At 58.5% G+C, this 17,413-nt stretch overlaps 1 protein-coding gene across 2 annotated transcripts in view; it reads right to left on the bottom strand.

Annotated features, from left to right (window-relative positions):
• The window catches only part of ASTN2 (astrotactin 2), a 357,525-nt gene that overhangs the window by 127,887 nt on the left and 212,225 nt on the right, over positions 1–17,413 (bottom strand). For both annotated transcript variants that reach the window (XM_054848678.1, XM_054848677.1), the window contains 2 exons: positions 1,525–1,649; positions 998–1,102 (listed from right to left, as the gene is read on the bottom strand). In XM_054848678.1, the coding sequence (XP_054704653.1) occupies positions 998–1,102; positions 1,525–1,649 (230 nt within the window). The remainder of the gene's footprint in view (positions 1–997; positions 1,103–1,524; positions 1,650–17,413) is intronic.

Raw genomic sequence — 17,413 nt, forward strand, 5'->3', positions numbered from 1 at the left:
GGGCTGGGCTGATGGCAGCAAGAGTTGGGGCATCTCTTGAGCAACGCCCTGCAGCACCCGTGCAGACAGCGGGGACTGCTGGCCTGGGACGAGGGCACGGACCCTCAACGGAGATGAAATGTCGTGGAGGCATCGGTGACTACACGGTGCCTTGGCATCGTTTAGAGCTGGCCGATACGGTTTTGGTTCAGTGGTGGAACTGAAAACATACTGCAAGAAAACACGTCATAACTGTCACCAAAATGAGGTTACCTGCCTGGTTGGTTTATTGAAGGAGAAGGTTGGTTTAATAAAAAAGCTAGAAGAATTCATTTTGAGCTGAACCCAAATATTTTGTTCAGCTCCGAGCAGGTTATTTCATTGTGGGGCTGTGCAGCCTATCTGCACTAAATCTTTTTTTTTTTTTTCCTTTCCTCATTTGAAAACAGGTTGATTTTCAAATAAAAAATGCTGTTTTGAAATGAAAAGGCAAAACATTTCAGGTCGCAACAAAATGTTTCAGCATTTCTGAAACAAAATGTGTAGCTATAAAAACACAGAAGTGAAATGTTTTGACGTTTCCAGGATCCTCCTTCTCGCCCCTTCTTCATCTGCGACTCCCTGCTTTATATGACCCGCATTTACAAGCGCTTTGGGTCCTTTTGCAACCACGTTTTTTCTAGAACTTTTACTGGTTTTTGTATATACGCGTATACACAGCCACCCTCACACAAATCCTCCCCCGCAGTGTTACTTATTCCCTTGATCTTGGCTCTGACCCCACTTCTTGGTTTGTGCAACCGAGCCGCACAAACTCCCTGCCTCAGTTTCCCCCCCTCCCCGGTAAAAAGGAGGAAAATCTCTCTGCCTGCCTCTGCAGCAGTGCTGGGAGCACGAGTTACTGCCCGAGCAGAGCCTGGGGGTGGGAAACCCTGGTGAGATGCTTGGCATGACTCTGCCTTGGTGCAGAAGACCACCACCCAGCCGCCCACGTAGACACGCCGCTAGAAACCCTCACCTGCAGAGAGGGTGATGGAGCTGAGCTTCACCCTGTAGAGGTTGCTCCTGACCCGCCAGTGCTGCACCATGGGGTAGCCCATCGCCTCGTCGTACTTGATGTCCCCTGCAAAGGAAGAGCCGGCGCTCAGCCCCTGCCGACCCGGCGGGCGTGCTCCGGGGAACGCTTAATGCTCACACCGAGCGCTCGCTTTGCTGCACGCGCGAGAAACGGGAACGGTAGCAGGGGTGGTAACGTCCTCCTGCGGTCGTGCCGGGGGGTCCCTGGGCTGCTGCAGGACCGGCATTGCGATGGCTGCGGCTGCCCGGAGCTCGCAGGGATGGAGATGCTGCCTTGCCGTGCTGGGCGGACTCGCAGAGCCCGTACGCTATTTCTGCCCGAGGGATGCAGGAGGGATGCCGTGAAGGACCCCCGCGACACCGGGGATGCTGATTCCCCTGGGGACCACGCTGGGATCCAGCGGGGCAGAAGGGGCTCTTGCTCCCGTGCTTGGCCCCGTGGGGACTGAGCCCGGGGGCAGCTCGTACCGGTGAGAAGCTGGAGGTCGGGAAGGGGCTCCGAGAGGACGCCGCGGCACTGCTCCTCCACGGGCAGGGGGATCACCATGAGGCCGTCGGCCAGCTGGGGGAAGTCCTTGATGAAGTTATTCTCCCTGCAGAGAGAAAAAGACGACTGCAAAGCAACGATGCAGGCCACGGCCGGGCACGGGGGCTGAGCTGCCCCGGCGGCACGGGATGGATGACTGCGGAGGGTGAGGGACATCTCCTGCGAGCAGCAGACCTAACAGGGGATGGGGTTTGCAGCCCCCGCCGCCAGCTGCCCCTGGCTCCGCAGCCCTCTGAGGCGATGCTTAATGAGCTCCCTGGGGACCACGGGTTCGTTAGCTCTCCGGCGGCGTGGGACCGCTCGCAGACTGGGGACCCGGCCACTGGTTTTGGCCCGGATTTTCAAAGTGTGCCACTGGAGAGGGGGCAGACAGCGATGAGGAGAGAGGAACGGCTGCTACATCCCAAAACTGCCCCTTGCCACCACCTGCAGCATCTTCCTGGTACGGGACCATGTCCAAACACCAGACCAAGCCCCAGTAGGGCTCCCCACCTTGGGGAGCATCATCACCCCCACGGCTCTGCCCTGAGATGACTGGCTCTCCGTAAGGAGGAAAAGGTACATTTATAGACAGACACCAAAAAAAAAAAGAAAAAAAAGGAAAAAAAAAAGAAAAAAAAAGAAAAAAAAAGAAAAAAAATTAAAAAAAAAGGCCAGCATGTGCAGCTTACAGTGCAATTTTACCACACATGTGGGATCTTTTCTAACCTTGGCAGGTATAACACTGTATAATAGGCCCCTAATGAATTGTTTCTAGAACAACGATACCGGGGAAATTATTTGAAATTGTGAACAGACAGGTCTCTGGGAGATGAGCCTCCCCCGGCAAGTGAAACGCCTCACGCCTGCGCAAAGGAAACGGGAGGGGGGATTTTAAATATTGATCTTAGAGCCAAAATATAGGCCAGGAGGCTCTGCGTCCTCCGGGTGCGGAGACAAAAGGGCAGCTGAGCAGAAAAAAGGGAGGTTCCTGCAAAATCAGGTCAGCCCCAGGAGCGGGGGGAGGCTCAGGCTGGCACCGCCTGCCCCAGCTGCATTTCTCTGACCAGATTTTCCTTTAAACAGCTGCCGGGTTCCCCCCGGTTCCACTCCCCCCAGCCCACCCCTGGGCAGGGATGCTCCATCAGCCCACGATCATCTTGCAAGCAGGGACACCCTGGCCACCTCCAAGGGTCCCACTGCAGCAAGACGCAGGGCTGACAGAGCGCTTCCCCCGGGCCCTGCCGCTGCTCCGCGGTCAGGATACGGCCACTGCAACCCGTACCAGTGGCGAGCAGGAGGCCGTAGCCCTGTGCAGCCAGCCTGGGGATGCTGCCGGCCCCGAGGCGGGCGAGGGGCGGTGGGATGAGGAGCTGCAGGAGGGGACACAGGAGCGGGGCTGAGCACGGCTGTGCAGGCAGCATTGCCCCCAGGCAGCAGGCAGCAGCCCGCCTTCACGCTGCACCCTCGTCTCAAAGCCACTGGCACCTGACTGCATCTCAGGAGCTTCACTTCAGGCACTGCCGGAGAAAAAGCGGTTTATTTGTCTGAGGGGAAAAGCCTCTCGCTCACACATGGGCTCACAAATCTCCTATTGATCACGCCGGGCATGGGATCCCCGTGGCGGAGCAGCGCTTTGCTGTTCTGAGCCCTTTGCTGTTTCAGCGATGCAAACAGAGAACTGCAATTACTGCCGGAGCCGGGAGCTGGGTGGGTGGTGGGAAGCAGGGGCTGCAAAATTAGGCAAGTCGGTAGGGAACACGGGAAGGAGCGTGTCGGTGTGTCTGCTGCTCTGCCTCAGCAGAAAAGGGAGAAAAGCATCAGCGCTACAAAATCCCAAAGCCCCGGAGAGGAGCGATGCTGCGCTGGGAAAGCAGGATGCAGCTGCGCTGAGCCCACCTGCCAGCCCCCGGCATGGCCACCGTCCCCTCCCCGATGGGTCGGCCCCGCACCCTGCGCCCAGGTGGGTCCCTGCCCAGCCCCACAGCCCCCCTCAGAGCACCGGGAGGGGATGCCCAGGAGGACAACGACGCTGGCTGGCGGCAACTTCCCGAGCGCTCCCCCAACGCCTTGCACGAGGGCACAGAGCTGGCAATGCCAGAAGAGCTCAGCCGCGGGGGACAGAACCACCCGGCTCGGCAGACGCCAGAAGACAGCGTTAACCCTGCGCCCGGCACCCCACCATGGGGCAGAGAAGATGCCAAAGCAGCAGCCCCCCCTCCTCCCCCCACGCAAACCCACCCGGACCATGTCACCGACACCCGCCCACGCCACGAGCCTGCGGACCAGCTGTCCCCGGGCATGAGCCCGGCTCACCCGGGTGGCCGGACAGCCCCCGGGGCCGGTGGTCCACGTGTGGGCAGCTGAGGAGGGACAAGCTGGAGGAGATGCACAGCAGCGCAAGGGGAACCCGCAGGCAGCGGCTGCTGCTCAGAGCTGATGCCTCTGTGAAAAGGTATTTACTAAAAAGCCACGCTCTGCGCTGCCACTTGCTGTAGTGCTGTTCGCTTTAAATGCTCCGCAGTCGAAAGGTCAAGGAAAAACAAGGGGTAAGTGCGAGTCAAGACGTGGGTGTACACACGGGTGCGTGCCCACAACGTGCTCCCGTAATGGAGGGAGCAGCGGTACAAGGCAGGACTTCAGGAGCAGTTCGACGATGCATTTTTACTACCAACCCCTTCCTCCCTTGCTCCCCACCTCCAGCACCCTTCTCCCTGCCACCCCAAAGCAGGGATGAGCCGAAGCCCCTCTGGGCGCAGGCTCTGGGCACGCAACCTCCCTGCAGAGCCTTGCCACCGCGCCGAGCCCTCGCCGCGCCTGCGGGTGCAGGAAGGCAAACCAGAGGGGCAGAGGATGGGGACACCCAAACCCTCTCGTGCCAGGCGGCTGCTGCCCGCGGCGTGCCGGGCGGTGTTCTGCGGAGCCGCAGCCGGCAGAGGGCTGTAGCTGCTTTTCCACCGCGCTTTATTAATAACCCTGCGGCTCGCAGCGCTGCTCACCGTACAGGCAGAAAAAAGAGTTTCTGCCAGGCTTTTGTGCGCTCTGAAAGCTCTGATCAAAGCCGCTGGGCTCTGTGCGAGGGGCAGGGACACAGGCGAGGGGAGGGAAGGGACAGCATCCCCGTGCACATGCTGCCGCACGTGCCTCCGTCTGGGGCACAGCCGAGCCACCGGCACCTCCGCATGGGTTCGCACCTGGGGGTCCTGCTGTTTCCAAGAGGCACGGCGGTGCCTTCGTGACCTCGCGGTCCCTACCGGCTGTGGAGCCAGGTTTATTCCGATGGGATCAGGAGAGAGCCCAGCCAAGCTGCCTGCTCCCAGCACCTGCAAGCCCCACAGCATCCTCCTCTGTGGCTCGTTCTGCCCCCCAGCATCTCCCCGTCACTCACAGAGCGGATGCCCCATACTCGCAGGAGCAGCGGACGTGCTGTCCTCTCCAGCACGATGCACACTGAATCCACTCGTCGACTGGCAGCGCTCTCCTGCCGGGGATCTGAACGTCTCTTGGGGCATTTTGCACATACCGAGTCATTATAGAAGGAAATGCTGTTTCTCCCTCACAGCCCCGGTCCCCAGCAGCATCCGACCCAGAGTACATCCGTGCCTTGGGAGGGAGCTGACCTCCAGATAAATGATTCTGGATGCTGGGAAAGGTCAAATGGCCAAAGGCTTTACTGAGCTCTCGTGCTGGTACGGTGGGCTGAGGAGGAAGGCAGCCGCCTGGATTAAACTGAGTTCAAAATCCTGGCTTTGATGGACACTTTGTGTAACCTTGGCCGAGTCATAAAATGCACCCGTCGCCTCGGGTGACACAGGTAACAGACAGCGGCTCCCTGCGTCTCAGGGTGCTGGTGGGGTAAAGGCAATTAGCGGCTGCTCAGATCCCGGGAGGAGGGCTCAGGCAGCGAGAGCCCGCTGTGCCGGTGTTCTCCTGTCCTTCTGAAAGTGGATACGCAAACTAGAGATGTTTTGGGGGAATCTGACCTCAGAGAATACACCCAAGGTCATGCAATACAGCCGTGGCACGGTGCAGCGCGGGGCTGCGTTGCTGTGCTCCGCAGTGCTGCTATCGTCTCGCGCAGCCGCTGGGAAGCCTCCGAGAGGGACCAGCACCCCACAGCATCCCCGAGCGAAAGGGGGGTTTTGGGGAGCAGGAGAGCCCGATGCAGGCGCTAGGGAGCAGCCAGAGTGCTGTGGTCCTCATGGATGGGGCCACGGCCGCCGGGTCCTGGTCCATGGCAGGGTTCTGCTGAGCCCTGGGGCACCTCGTCCCCTTGCCGAGGCGCTGAAAGCCAGGGCAGGGCTCGCAGTGGCATTTGGACCCGCTGCAGTGAAAGACCAGCTGGTGACTCACATTCATTTCATTTTCCTGTTAGCAACACCGCTGGGTGAAGGAGCAGCTTCTCCTCGGCTCAGCCGGCTCTGGCTTCCTCCCTTCGCACTTCACTGCCGAAGGACACAGCCTCGAGGCCGGACTCTGCCCGCCGACCCTTTCGGAGACCCTCCTTGCTCCCGTCCAACTCCCACTGCAAACCTGAGCATCAGCTGGCACGGGGCTTCCTGCCTCCATCCTCCAGTGGATGCACGCCCTGCATCGCAGCAACCGGGCAAACATATTCATGAAGGGGTAAAAAAAAAAAAAAAAAATCAACTATCAAATGACCCCACAAGTGATTAGCTGATGCCCCGAAGCGTGAGATTTAATTACCCTTATCTGAGCCGGCACAGCTACAAATGTTAATCACATTATCATCCAGCGTGCTTATGTTCAGCAAAGCGACTATGCGAGCGAGGACTGCGCTTTCTGCTACGCAAGTCTGAGAGGATGCTTTCTCTGGCAAGAATAATTTATTAATCTTACTTCTTTCTGTCCCGCAATGGCTTGGGGAGAACATGATGGATTTGAGGTTATTTAGTGCCAGGTTTTGACCCAACTTTCCCTCAGAGAAGCTTTCCCGCTGAGGTGGCTGCAAGCTCACAAGAGCCCAGCCTGCATCTGACATGGGGACATCCAGAAATAGCTTCTTTTTAGCTTGTCATCACCAAAAAAAAAAAAAAAATTGATCTAGAGTCACTGGGAGACAGAAGAGAAGGTGTCCTGTTTCCACAGCCACTTTGGAGAAGGTAAGCACACCGTAAATCTCCCCCCACGTGTCCCCATGACCTCAGGCACTGGTGAATTATAAAGGCTTAATGCAAACCCTCTGAAGCAGCAGTTACTTACTCCAAATTTACTGGTCATTAATTTTAGCGAGGCCCCACTCCTGTATAATGAGGCAGGATAAAAAAGGAGAGACCGGGTGGGTTTTGCCAGGCCCTTGAGCCCCCTCCAGCTCCCCAGCTTTCAGCCCCAACCACCATTTGCGACGATGCGCAGCCGGACCGTGCTGCGGGGACAGAGGAGAGCACCAGCCCAGAGCTGCCCGTACCCCCCAAATCCCCCCGGTGCAGCCGCAGCCATCGCCCCCATCCCTCCATCGGCCCCGACGCCGCGGATAAGACCTGTCCCCGCGCTGCCCGTCCCTCCCTGCCGCGTCCCCAGCGTGCCCCACTTCAGCGCCAGCAATAAACAGCCTGACAATATTCCATAGCCGCCTTACCCCCTCAGTTCAGGGAGAATTAGCATTTAAATTGAGGTGTTTCGGGGAGGTAAATCACGCCAGCGCCGGGGCCGCAGCGCCTGCGGGCACGCACGGTGCTCCTCGGGGCCGGCGCAACATGCCTACGTGCGTGGTGCTCAGCACCATCCCCTCCACGCGCCCTCGGACCGAGCCCCAAAACCTGCCCCAAAACCCTCCGTGGGGCTGGGAGTGACGGGGATCCCCTTTCCCACGCCCCCCGCTCCCCTCTCCCGTGGGGCTGGGGCTGTGCGGCAAAGTCACCAGCTCCGTAACGGGGAGGTGTTGGAAAGGGCTCGGCCAACTCCGGTGAAACGCCGTGGGCTCCATCTCGGCGGCTCTTTGATCCCAGCACTAGAATATGAACTGCAGTGCCGCGGTGGCACCGCTGGGGCTCTTCTTCCAATTTTGGGGACACTGAGAGCTGCAAGACCAGGCAAAGGGTGGTGGCTGTCACCAGGGACCGCGGCTGGGAGCAGGAGCTGCGAATCCCAGTACTGCCTGTGCCACCGGGCACGTGGTGCCATGCAGGGACCCCAGCCACAGCACAGCGACGGTGACAGCCAGCAAGTGGCATCTGGACATGGGACCGCAGTGACAGTCGGACAGAAGGACAAGGGCAGGGGGAGCAGCACTGCTCCCCAGGAGCTGGCAGGGAAGGGGATCCCTTCCCGGTGAATAGTGTTTTCACCATACAGCAGGAATTTGGTTGATCCAAAGTTATTTGACAACTTCGCTTGAACCTGCTGCAGAACCTGAGCACAGATTTTTTTTTTGGCGGTTGTTGCTTTTAAGCACTAAATAGATGGAGGAAGACGAATAGATACCACCACCGTGCCGCCACCACCTCCGTGCCTCACGGGGGGCTCCTGCGCCTCCCCAGTAGCTGAAGGCAAGCTGAACAGAGACTGCGATTGCTTTCCCGTTCTCCATCAGCGCACCAGAACATCAAACTCATTTCATGGCAATCCGAAGCTCACAGCTGCTGGTGTTTCAGTCCAGCTGTTGAACCAGTAACTTTCCGCACCGCTTGTGCCCGAGCCGGGGTCAGCAGCAGGACCCTCCCATGGACGCCCCAGGAGCTGCGTGCCCAGGACCATGGACCATTCCAACCTGATTTTCCTACAAATCATCTCCAAACATCCTCCAAACACTAAAGCCCTCCTCTGGTCCGCACAGCCCCGGTGATGCCACCAAGCACTCAGGGAAACCCAGCCAGTGGTGCCCACCACCGTGGCACACGATGTTCACCATCACAGAGAAAAAGCGCAGCGTGTCCTGAAGCCATTTCTAAAGGAAAGACACAGCAATCTGCTTTGAGACAGGGAGACGGAGAAGCCGTGAGCAATAGGAGCAGAGATCTCCCTCCTGCACCCCGACGAGCCCCGGAGAAGGCAGCCGGAGGGAGGACGTGCTGCTGGAGGAGATCCACCACCAGCACGAGGCTCTGGCCAGTAGAAGCAACAAAGCTCAGGTGGAGTGCCCACAGCCTGGCACCCGTTTATTGCCTTTTATTATTCTCCCCATCCCGCTTCCCATTATACAGCTATTTATTTATTCCAGTAAAGCCCGTCTCCTGGGGGTGAAATCCTACGGTAGCCTGTGGATCTTTCTGCCTCCAGAGAGACGGCTGGGAACAGGCTGAAACGGAGCGCCGAGGAAAAACAAATTTGGAAAGTTACGGTTCCCACAGCAATGCCTGGTGCAGCAAGGCAGCGCGCAGGCACACAAAGCTGGATTTATGCCTTAATTACGGAGTCGGGGCTGGAAGAGGAATCCCATGCAAGGCTCTAGTTTTCAGTCCCTTAAACAGCTTTGCAAACATACGGATTATTCCCTTCGGGATTGAAATTTCCCTTGCTTAACTTAAGCTTAAAGGTGATTTTCTGCAAGAAGTTTTAAGAAAAGTCAGAAAACCCCATTTCTGAAGGAGAGGATGAGGATGAAAAGCCGACACAACCTCAGCTGGCAAAAGGGAAGAGGGTGACAAACTGTCTCGTTTGCCTGTAACTCTGGCACAACTCACTCCTGGACACCCACACCCCCAGAGAGCAAATCCCTCGGGAAACAAACGCACGTGAGCTGCGAGACACGACTCGGCGCAGAAGCTGCCATCATCAACACCTGAACCCAGGTAACATCTCCTAGCTGCATCAGGACCAGAGCCCGAAAGACCAGAGTCCACCGACAGTCCTGACGGAGCAGGCTCCAAACATTTTGGATTCACTGCTGGAGGCCTCCTCGTTCGATGGACCGCTCCCACCAACGACAAGCAGCAAGGAAGCTGACAAAATACAACCCAGAGTACGCCTGACCCAACACCTCCCATCTTTCAGTTGCTATCTCCTTACTACTACCCTGCTTGAGCCACATCACCTGGGTGCATCACGTCACTCGGTGCACGACGTCGCTCAGGTGCATCATGACCCAGACAAGCCCTTCCACACACACCTCCCTACTCCTCCTCCTTCTGCAGGGGCAAAGCAACCGAGCCCAGAGCTCTCTCCCCGCATGGCTCTGCGCTAAGCGTTTGGCTCGTCTCGCCAGCGAGATAGGCAGTGGCTCCACCGCTGCCCGCACCCGGATGCCTTTTGGCGTCAGCAGCCTTGTCCCGAGCCCGCAACCTGGTGGCAGGGCCAGGAGGACACGTCGTAGCCGTGAGCCATCCCTCCTCGACGGGAAGGTCTGGGAATCACGCAACAGCTGATGTGGCTGATGAGAAACCCGCTCGTTTGCAAAGGGCTGGCGCTGCTTAGTGCCTGCCGGGAGGATCCGTGTCTTGCTCCGTGTATCTGCTCTTCAAGGTGTCTCCCTCCGTTTGCTTCGCCATCGCTGACAGCCGAAGGGTCTGACCTTGTCGGCTTCCATAAGCTCAGCAACTTTCAGCTTTTTAACGATTTGGATGGGGAAGTGCCATGAAGAGTGACAGACCTCCTGGAGCAGCTCACGAAGCTTCTGCCCACCGGCCTGTAGCCACTGCACGATGACCTGGGGACGGTTTCTCTATGGGGACAGACGGGTTTTCTGCGCCTGAGCAACCCAGAGCTGGGCTGGACGCCTTCTCCGAATGATTATTTCGGTGGCGAGCTGAGCCAAGGCTGCAGGTCCTCTTGCGCGGGTTGTTTGGGTGCTGTTTGCAACCATTTCCCCGAGCGTTGCTCAAGCAGCTCTGTGCCTGGCGCGTTCATTAGCATTATTTGTAACGAGGCAACAAATACAAAACTCCCACTGGCTTCAGAGGAGCCGGGACTACACGCCGGGACTTCCCAAGGAAGTGGCGTGAGGCTGGTGCCTGACTTGCATCCAGTTCCTACGGGATTTGGGCACGGCGACCTGAAGCCGTTGGCCTCTCCGCACACCAGCCGCCCCTCGCAGCGGCAGCTCTTCCGGAGAAACCCACCCCCCCGCTGCAACGCCCTGGGAAGCACGAGCACTGCCTTTTCAATAATATTTGCCTTTCCAACGTAAATGCAGACCCAGCTCTCTGCTCAGCGCACACATCCGTTCTCTTTTAACAATTTGGGATCTTAAGCAATTTTTTTTTTTTTTTCCCCCTCTCCTAAGCTTCATTGTTAACCTTTAAGAGGGAGATAAGGCGTAAGAGTTTGGAAGGGAATCAGGAGGGACCTTGGAAATGAGCCAGGAGCAGTGTTAATACTGGGCTGCACATCATATCTCTTCGGTTCTTCTTTTCCCCCCAGGGTGATTCGGACTGCTCTTGACTACCACCATGGTATTACAAACTCTAATGAGGTTTGGAAAATAAGAAACCCACTGCGGCGTGGGAGAAACTAATAGAAATTGTTTTGTCTTCTCTCTATTAGTCATTAGAAGCAGAGGAAAAACAGCCACAGGCAGTGGCAGGGCTGCAATATCACCACACATTTCATATGCTGGCACTCCGACAAAGTCATTTCAATGCAGTTAACGCTCCCGCTTCCCCTCCGCACAAGGCCTGCGTACGCCAGCATCCCCATGCACGGCTCGATCAAGCCTGGGGCAGCCCCAGTGGCGCCCAGTGCCCACCAGCCCGGGGCTGCAGCACCCAGGCAGCCCACCCAAGGTGCCCGTGCAGGGTGCTCAGCCAGCCCGCAGCTCTGCCCGGCAGCAAACCACAGCAGCAGCTCTACAGGGAGCCGCTGTGCAGAGCCCGGTGTCCCCTGGGAGCCGGGGATGGGCAGGGCAGGGGAGGGCAGCACCCGGGCAGGGCAGCGCCCGGGGACACATCCGTAAGCAGCAGCTCCCCGGCGCTGTCAGGCAGCCAGAGCATATGGTGAATTAGCCGAGATTTGCAACCGCATCTGCAAAGTCGCGTTTCTGTTCGCAAAGTTAATTATGGAAGCCACGAAACGACGCACGCGGCGAGCCGGGGTGACGGCACCCGCAGCGAACTCAGCCCTTGCCACCCTCCCAGGGAAAGGCTGGTGCTGAGAGCCACCCCCGCTCCAGCGCTCAGCGAGGCACCTCGCAGCACCTTCCACTTTCCTTCCCTCCTCCCAGCTCCGCGGGCCATCGCACCCGGGCTGCGCGGCTGCCTGACGACAAGCGGCACTGCCGTTACACCTTCCAGATGTTTGCCTGCTGCCTGTGGGTACGGGCACAGCTGGCAAGTGGCACCGTCCCCCCCCGAAAGCCGGGGCGCCGGCACGCAGGCTGCTCTGCACGCACCAGGCTCCTTCGGCCCGTGCTGGGGGAGAAATGAACCGCCACAAACGCCCCGAGGTTTCATCTCAAGAAAATTGTGATCGAAGGCAACAGCCCATGGGAGACTCCTCCTCACCCGGCTGCAATCTGGGCAGGGCGAGAGCACGACAGCAAGGGAGCATCGCTGCGGGACTGGGAGGAGGGCACGGGATGCTGGGTCGGTCCCACCGCCTGCTCCTGCGTTCCTCTGCACTGAGCCACGGCTCCAGCATCCAGGCCAGGTCACGCTGCCCAGGAACCGGGTGTGGTGGAAGATGTAGGACATCTCCTGGCTTATCCCACATGCCTTAAGGGCAGGGTGCGGCAGGGGATGGGAGGGCTCCCAGGGTAGCTTGCCCCCCCCTTTCCCGGACAGCGGGTTCAACTGATGAAGCCCAAACCTAACACTTGCCTTCAGCTCTACGCAGTCACGAGTTTCGCACGGCAACGCGCAAAAGGGCAAATCCTCCGCCTCTGGAGAGATCACCTGGGATGGGAAAGAGCAAGACGAGATTTTCTGCTGCACAGAGGATTGCATCCAAGCCCTGCTGCTAACTCGGAAGCAGGTATGGCTTGACAGCTGGCATAGCTGCGGAGCGCTCAGATATCCCCACGCTGGTGCCTGCTCGTGACTGCATTGCCTGGAGCAAGGATTCACATTGCTAAGTCAATGTCAAGCTGATTTAGTCCTTGGATGGGGAATCTCCATCGACCAGCGCCGGCACTAGCGAGGAAGAGCGGTGACGGGCTGGGAAGTGTCAACCTTGTCCCCGGAGGTGCCGCTGGAGCCGCGTCTGTGGTACAAGCAGCACAAACCCGCAGCCCATGCTATCGGTGACCACCAAAGGAGTGCCCACAGCACGATGGAAACCCCCTGCTATCACAGCTTAAAGTCAGGGGATTACAATTCCCTGCCTCAAACCCTCCCGCCTCGCTTTCTTCTTTCTTTCCAGTGAACATAACCCTTATTTTCATGTGTCCCCAGTGGGTGCAGAGCTGCCGTGCCCCAGGAGCGGCTGCACCCCACATCAGACGAGGAAAGGAGAAGCAATTCCTCTCTGCAAGCCTGGACACAACTGCAAGGCTATAGAGCCAATAAGGACCCCCTGGGATGAAAGGTACTCTATAAATCTGAGCTGTTATTATTATAAAAGCAATCTCCACCGCATCTCTTAATAATGCAGATTAACTATGCAATAACACCAGCTATAATTAGTATCATAAAAGTCAGAGATGGGAAAGGCTAGCAGGCCAGCGAGCCCATCCTGCAGACTGCTCCCCACAGCGCGGGGAAGGGGAAACGTGCCGGGTGCCCTGGGAGCTCGGAGAAGCGAAGGCAGGCTTGGCAGCGCCGGGCAGCACGCAGGAGCGGTGACGAGGAGGGGATGGCACACGCATCACCGCGCCTCTGCCAAACCCAGGAGGGGAGCAGAGCTCCGCTCGCATTCTGCAAGTGCCCGACGCTGACCTCCGGTCCCACCGCTCCTGGGCGGGTCCGTGTCCCCTCTCTCAAACCTTTATCCTTTCCTCATGCTCAGGACCCAAGACAAGGGGGGGTCACCATCAGCTTTTCACAGGGTGGACCCTGAAGATCTGCCTGAGCCCCCTGACAGCTGCGCGGGGGGACGTGGGTGTCCCCAAGGGCCACGGGGTGATGAGGGCAGGCTCCTCGCAGGAGAAGCCCATGTCCCAGACCAGCTCCCCAAGGGACGAGCGTTCCCCCGGACCCTTCATCTCCCCTCCCACGAGAAGCTCCCAGCCCCAGGACTAGGAGACACGACCTTCCCATACGCACACACCCACGCCCTGCCCAGCACCATTCCCAGACTGGGATCCCCCTGCCTGCTCCCATCCTGCCCAGGGACCAGCACTCCTCCTTACTGGTTGACCAACCCAGCTCGCATACGCAACCCAAGCCTCGATGCCCGCTGCCTTCCTCCACCTCCTGTTCCTGGAAACCCCGTCATCCTCCTCGCCTCCACAGTGCATCCACGTGGCCCCAGCCCTTCTCCCCTGCCGTCGGCGCTGGCACGGCAGCGCTGGTGGAGGGAAGGGCAGGAGGGAGGGCTCCCTGCCCGGGCGCAGCGCCGCTCTGCCCAATTAGCGCTGCTGGGTGACAGGCTCTGTTTGCGCTGCGTGATTAGCTGTGGAAATGCAAATCTGAACTTCCTCCGCCGAAGCAGCTAACAAGATAATGAATATTTTTATCATCTGCAGAGAATACAAACATCTGCGCAGACACAAACGCGCTGCCAGGGCTGGGGGGGGGGGAGCAGGGGCGCGGGGTGGGGGAGCAGCTCCCCGGCATCCCTCGCTGCGGGGGCAGCAGCTCCGCTGCCGGGGGAAAGGAAAGCTCTGCCACCGCCGGCTGGGCCCTGCGCACGGCAAAAGCCCGCGGGCGACTCTCCATCGGCTTCGGTGGGTGCCGGTATGGCCTCCAACAGCAGCGCCTTGGCTCCGGGCTGCGCCTGCGAGAGCGGGTTTGGGGTGTGTACCCACAGCACCCACATCCCCCAGGGCACCATGCCGGCTCTGCCCCCTCGCTGCCCATCTCCGGGGCCCCGAGCTGCCCTGCGAAACACCAACTCCCCAGTTTGCACAGTGCAAAGCCTGCTATCCGGGCACGGACCGAGGCGAAAGCTGCTTGGCTTTTCCTCAGCCTCGCGATAAAGGCGAGGAGTTTGGTTGTGGTTTTTAACACCCACCTATTTCACAGAGGTGCAGCTGGTCTGGGGCTGGGGCTGTGCTGGGACCTTCCACCCCACTGTCCCTGTAACTCCCCAAGGCGCAGGCACGTGCTGGGAGCAGCGGGGCAATGGCCAAACAGCACAGACCGACCCCGTGCGAGGTTCTCCCGCTGCCCGCGCGGGCTGGAATGAAATGGAGCAGCTCGGGGGCACATCTGGAGCAGGGACGGGGCAGCAGGAGCAGGAGGTGGCTGCAACAACTGTGCCCACACTCGCCAAGGATGCGATGGCCGGTTTCTTAAATCCTACCCGCGCCAGGCACAGAATGAGCCTGAAAACCTCTAGTACTTAAAACACTAATATCTCAATCAGTGTTTTTATAAACATCTCTTCCGCTCTGGACCCCTGCGTTGTCTTTAGGATATTGCTGGCATTAGACTTGCTTTTGTTTTGCTACAAGAATAAAAAACCGCTACCAATCCAGTGGCTGCAGACTGTCGGAAATACCAGCTCAAAGCCTCGCAATCTGTTCTCCTTCTCGGCGGTATGCTAACTTTGAAACGGAGCAGGGCTGATGCACGCAGGATGCAATAGTAACCTAACTGACGGGGTGCTGTGCTAATTGCATCAGTCATTTACACGCTGGATTGATAAAATCTCAATGCTTAGCCCGGCCAGCGAGGATGTGCTCAAAATACACGGCGCGTGTCTACGCGCAACCCATTGCGGGCTCGGAAAAGGGCTGGGTGGACCCAAGAAAACAGCCAGGATGTCCCCGATGCTAGGCTGAGAGGTGGAAAAAACGGGACGGAGGAAAACTGGCTCCGATGGGGGTCCTCTGGGGCGCCGCAAAGCCATTGCGTGTGGCATGGCCACGAGCAGGCAGCAGGACACCTCTGCTCTGCAGGCAGCATCCCCGGCTGGGAGCAGGCGGTGCTCCTGCACGGCACATACTGGGAGCGGAGCGGAGAGCAGAGCATCGCATCCCACAGCAGCTCCGGAGCTGCTGAACTGCCAACAACCCCCCTCCCTGCTCCTGAGCACCAAGGCCTGAGGCATTAGCCTGGCTTGGAAAGACATCATTGCCTCCAACTAGTATGTCTGAGGCTTCGGAGTTGTGAACAGGTAATAGAATTGCAGCAACAAATAATAAAAAGAGGAATGAAATGGAAGGCAGCCACTGGAAAAGAGATCCATCCGTTATCCCGGCCTGAAGGGTAATAGGTAAACAAGGCGTTGGGATACCGGCTGGCGCCGAGCTCGCCGGCACAGGAATAATAAACAGCACAATTATAACTTCTGTGCTGGGAGGTTTCAAAGAGAGGGGAAAAAATATGAAAAAATCAATAGCGTTAATTCAACTAGTTACAGACGTTACACTGCTGACGCCGCGGGGGAGGCAGGACGTCCTCGCCGGGGCTGGCCCGCGAGCTCCAAGCCAGGCGGCACCAGCGAAGCTCCCCCTGCCCCGTCCTCCTGCGCCCGGACACGATGCTGCACCCGGCCGAGCACCCATCCTGGCCCCCAGCAGCACCTGTGGCCGGGGGAGACGCCGGGGGCAGCTCGCCCGAGGCCTCCCCCAGCGCGGGGGGAGCGATGGGGTGGGGGTGTTTCCCAAAGCAGCCCCCTGGCAAGGATGGCGCCGAGCTGTCAGCACGCCTCGCTGTCGCCACACTGGTTTATTAAGGGCTGAGAAGCGGCAAGGGGAAGGAGTGACAGATTTAAAATTAACTTGCCAAACTCCCCATCAATATTATGACAATTCCCTGCATCGGTTCAGCGACCCGGCGCGCCGCCTGACAGCATTAACGTAGCTGTGTGGAGGCAGAGCCGGCTGCCGGGCTGGCAGCGCTTGGGGCGAGCGGGTGCCCGTCCCTCTCTGTGGCACCCTGGCCACCTCGGTGCCACGCTGGGCAGCACCGGCCGGTGCTCAGCACCACCTCCAGGCCAACCCTTCCCTTCCCCGAGGCTGTAAAGAAGCAGCAGCCCTGTTTTACAGGTGGGGATGCGAGGAACAGCATCCTCTGAGGAGTTATTTGCAGGAGGGTGCTCGGCACGGCACGGCAGCCCTGCATCCCCTGGAGCCATCCTCCCTGGTTACGGAGACGGGAAAACACTCGGTGTTCAGCAGATTTTTTTGCAGTGAGGGAGTGCCGACACAAAACCTCTCCCCCCGCCAGCCACCAAACCATTTTGGCTGCTTATCTGCCCCCAACACCCAGAAACTCCCCGGACTCGTTGCATCTCTACTGTGGAGGGGATCAAATGGGGGCTGCGTGGGTGAGCAAGGTGCTCCCTGTGTCTCGGGGCCGTGCCAAGCTGGAGCAAGAGCCAGGATGACGGGCAGAGCCGGAGGCAGGGATGGGAAGGGACCCCGGTTAGGGCAGACGGCTGCTCCCCGGGGAGCGCTCTGCAGCGCGTTGCTCTGACATCCTGCTTGCCGTGCAGTAATAACCCAGTGAGTAAAGCTAGCTCCACGGGTAGTAATTTGGGTTTTCTCCATATTAATGGCATAAAAGCAACAGTCTGAAACTGCAAACAGCTCTTAAACAAAAATCTCTATTCCCTTGTGGCAAAGAGATGGCACAAAACAGATACGGAACGAACAAACAACCCATTTGGAAAATAATCCCCCAGTGATTTGGGGACGGCGCGGAGTTCGGGCTCTGCCCCACCGTGAGGCAATGGGAGGAAAATCGCTCTAATCTAGTCTTTAGCGAGCTGGATCCACCACTGAGCCTCCCGGCTAGACCAAGAGGTGTGACTGGAATGGATCAGCTCCAATCCCATCTATTTATTAACACTGCACAGCATCTCACCAAAGAGAAGAACCTTTCTTAAAAA

This window comes from Grus americana, chromosome 20 (assembly GCF_028858705.1).
Source record: "Grus americana isolate bGruAme1 chromosome 20, bGruAme1.mat, whole genome shotgun sequence".
In the NCBI taxonomy this organism is placed as follows: Eukaryota; Metazoa; Chordata; class Aves; order Gruiformes; family Gruidae; genus Grus; species Grus americana.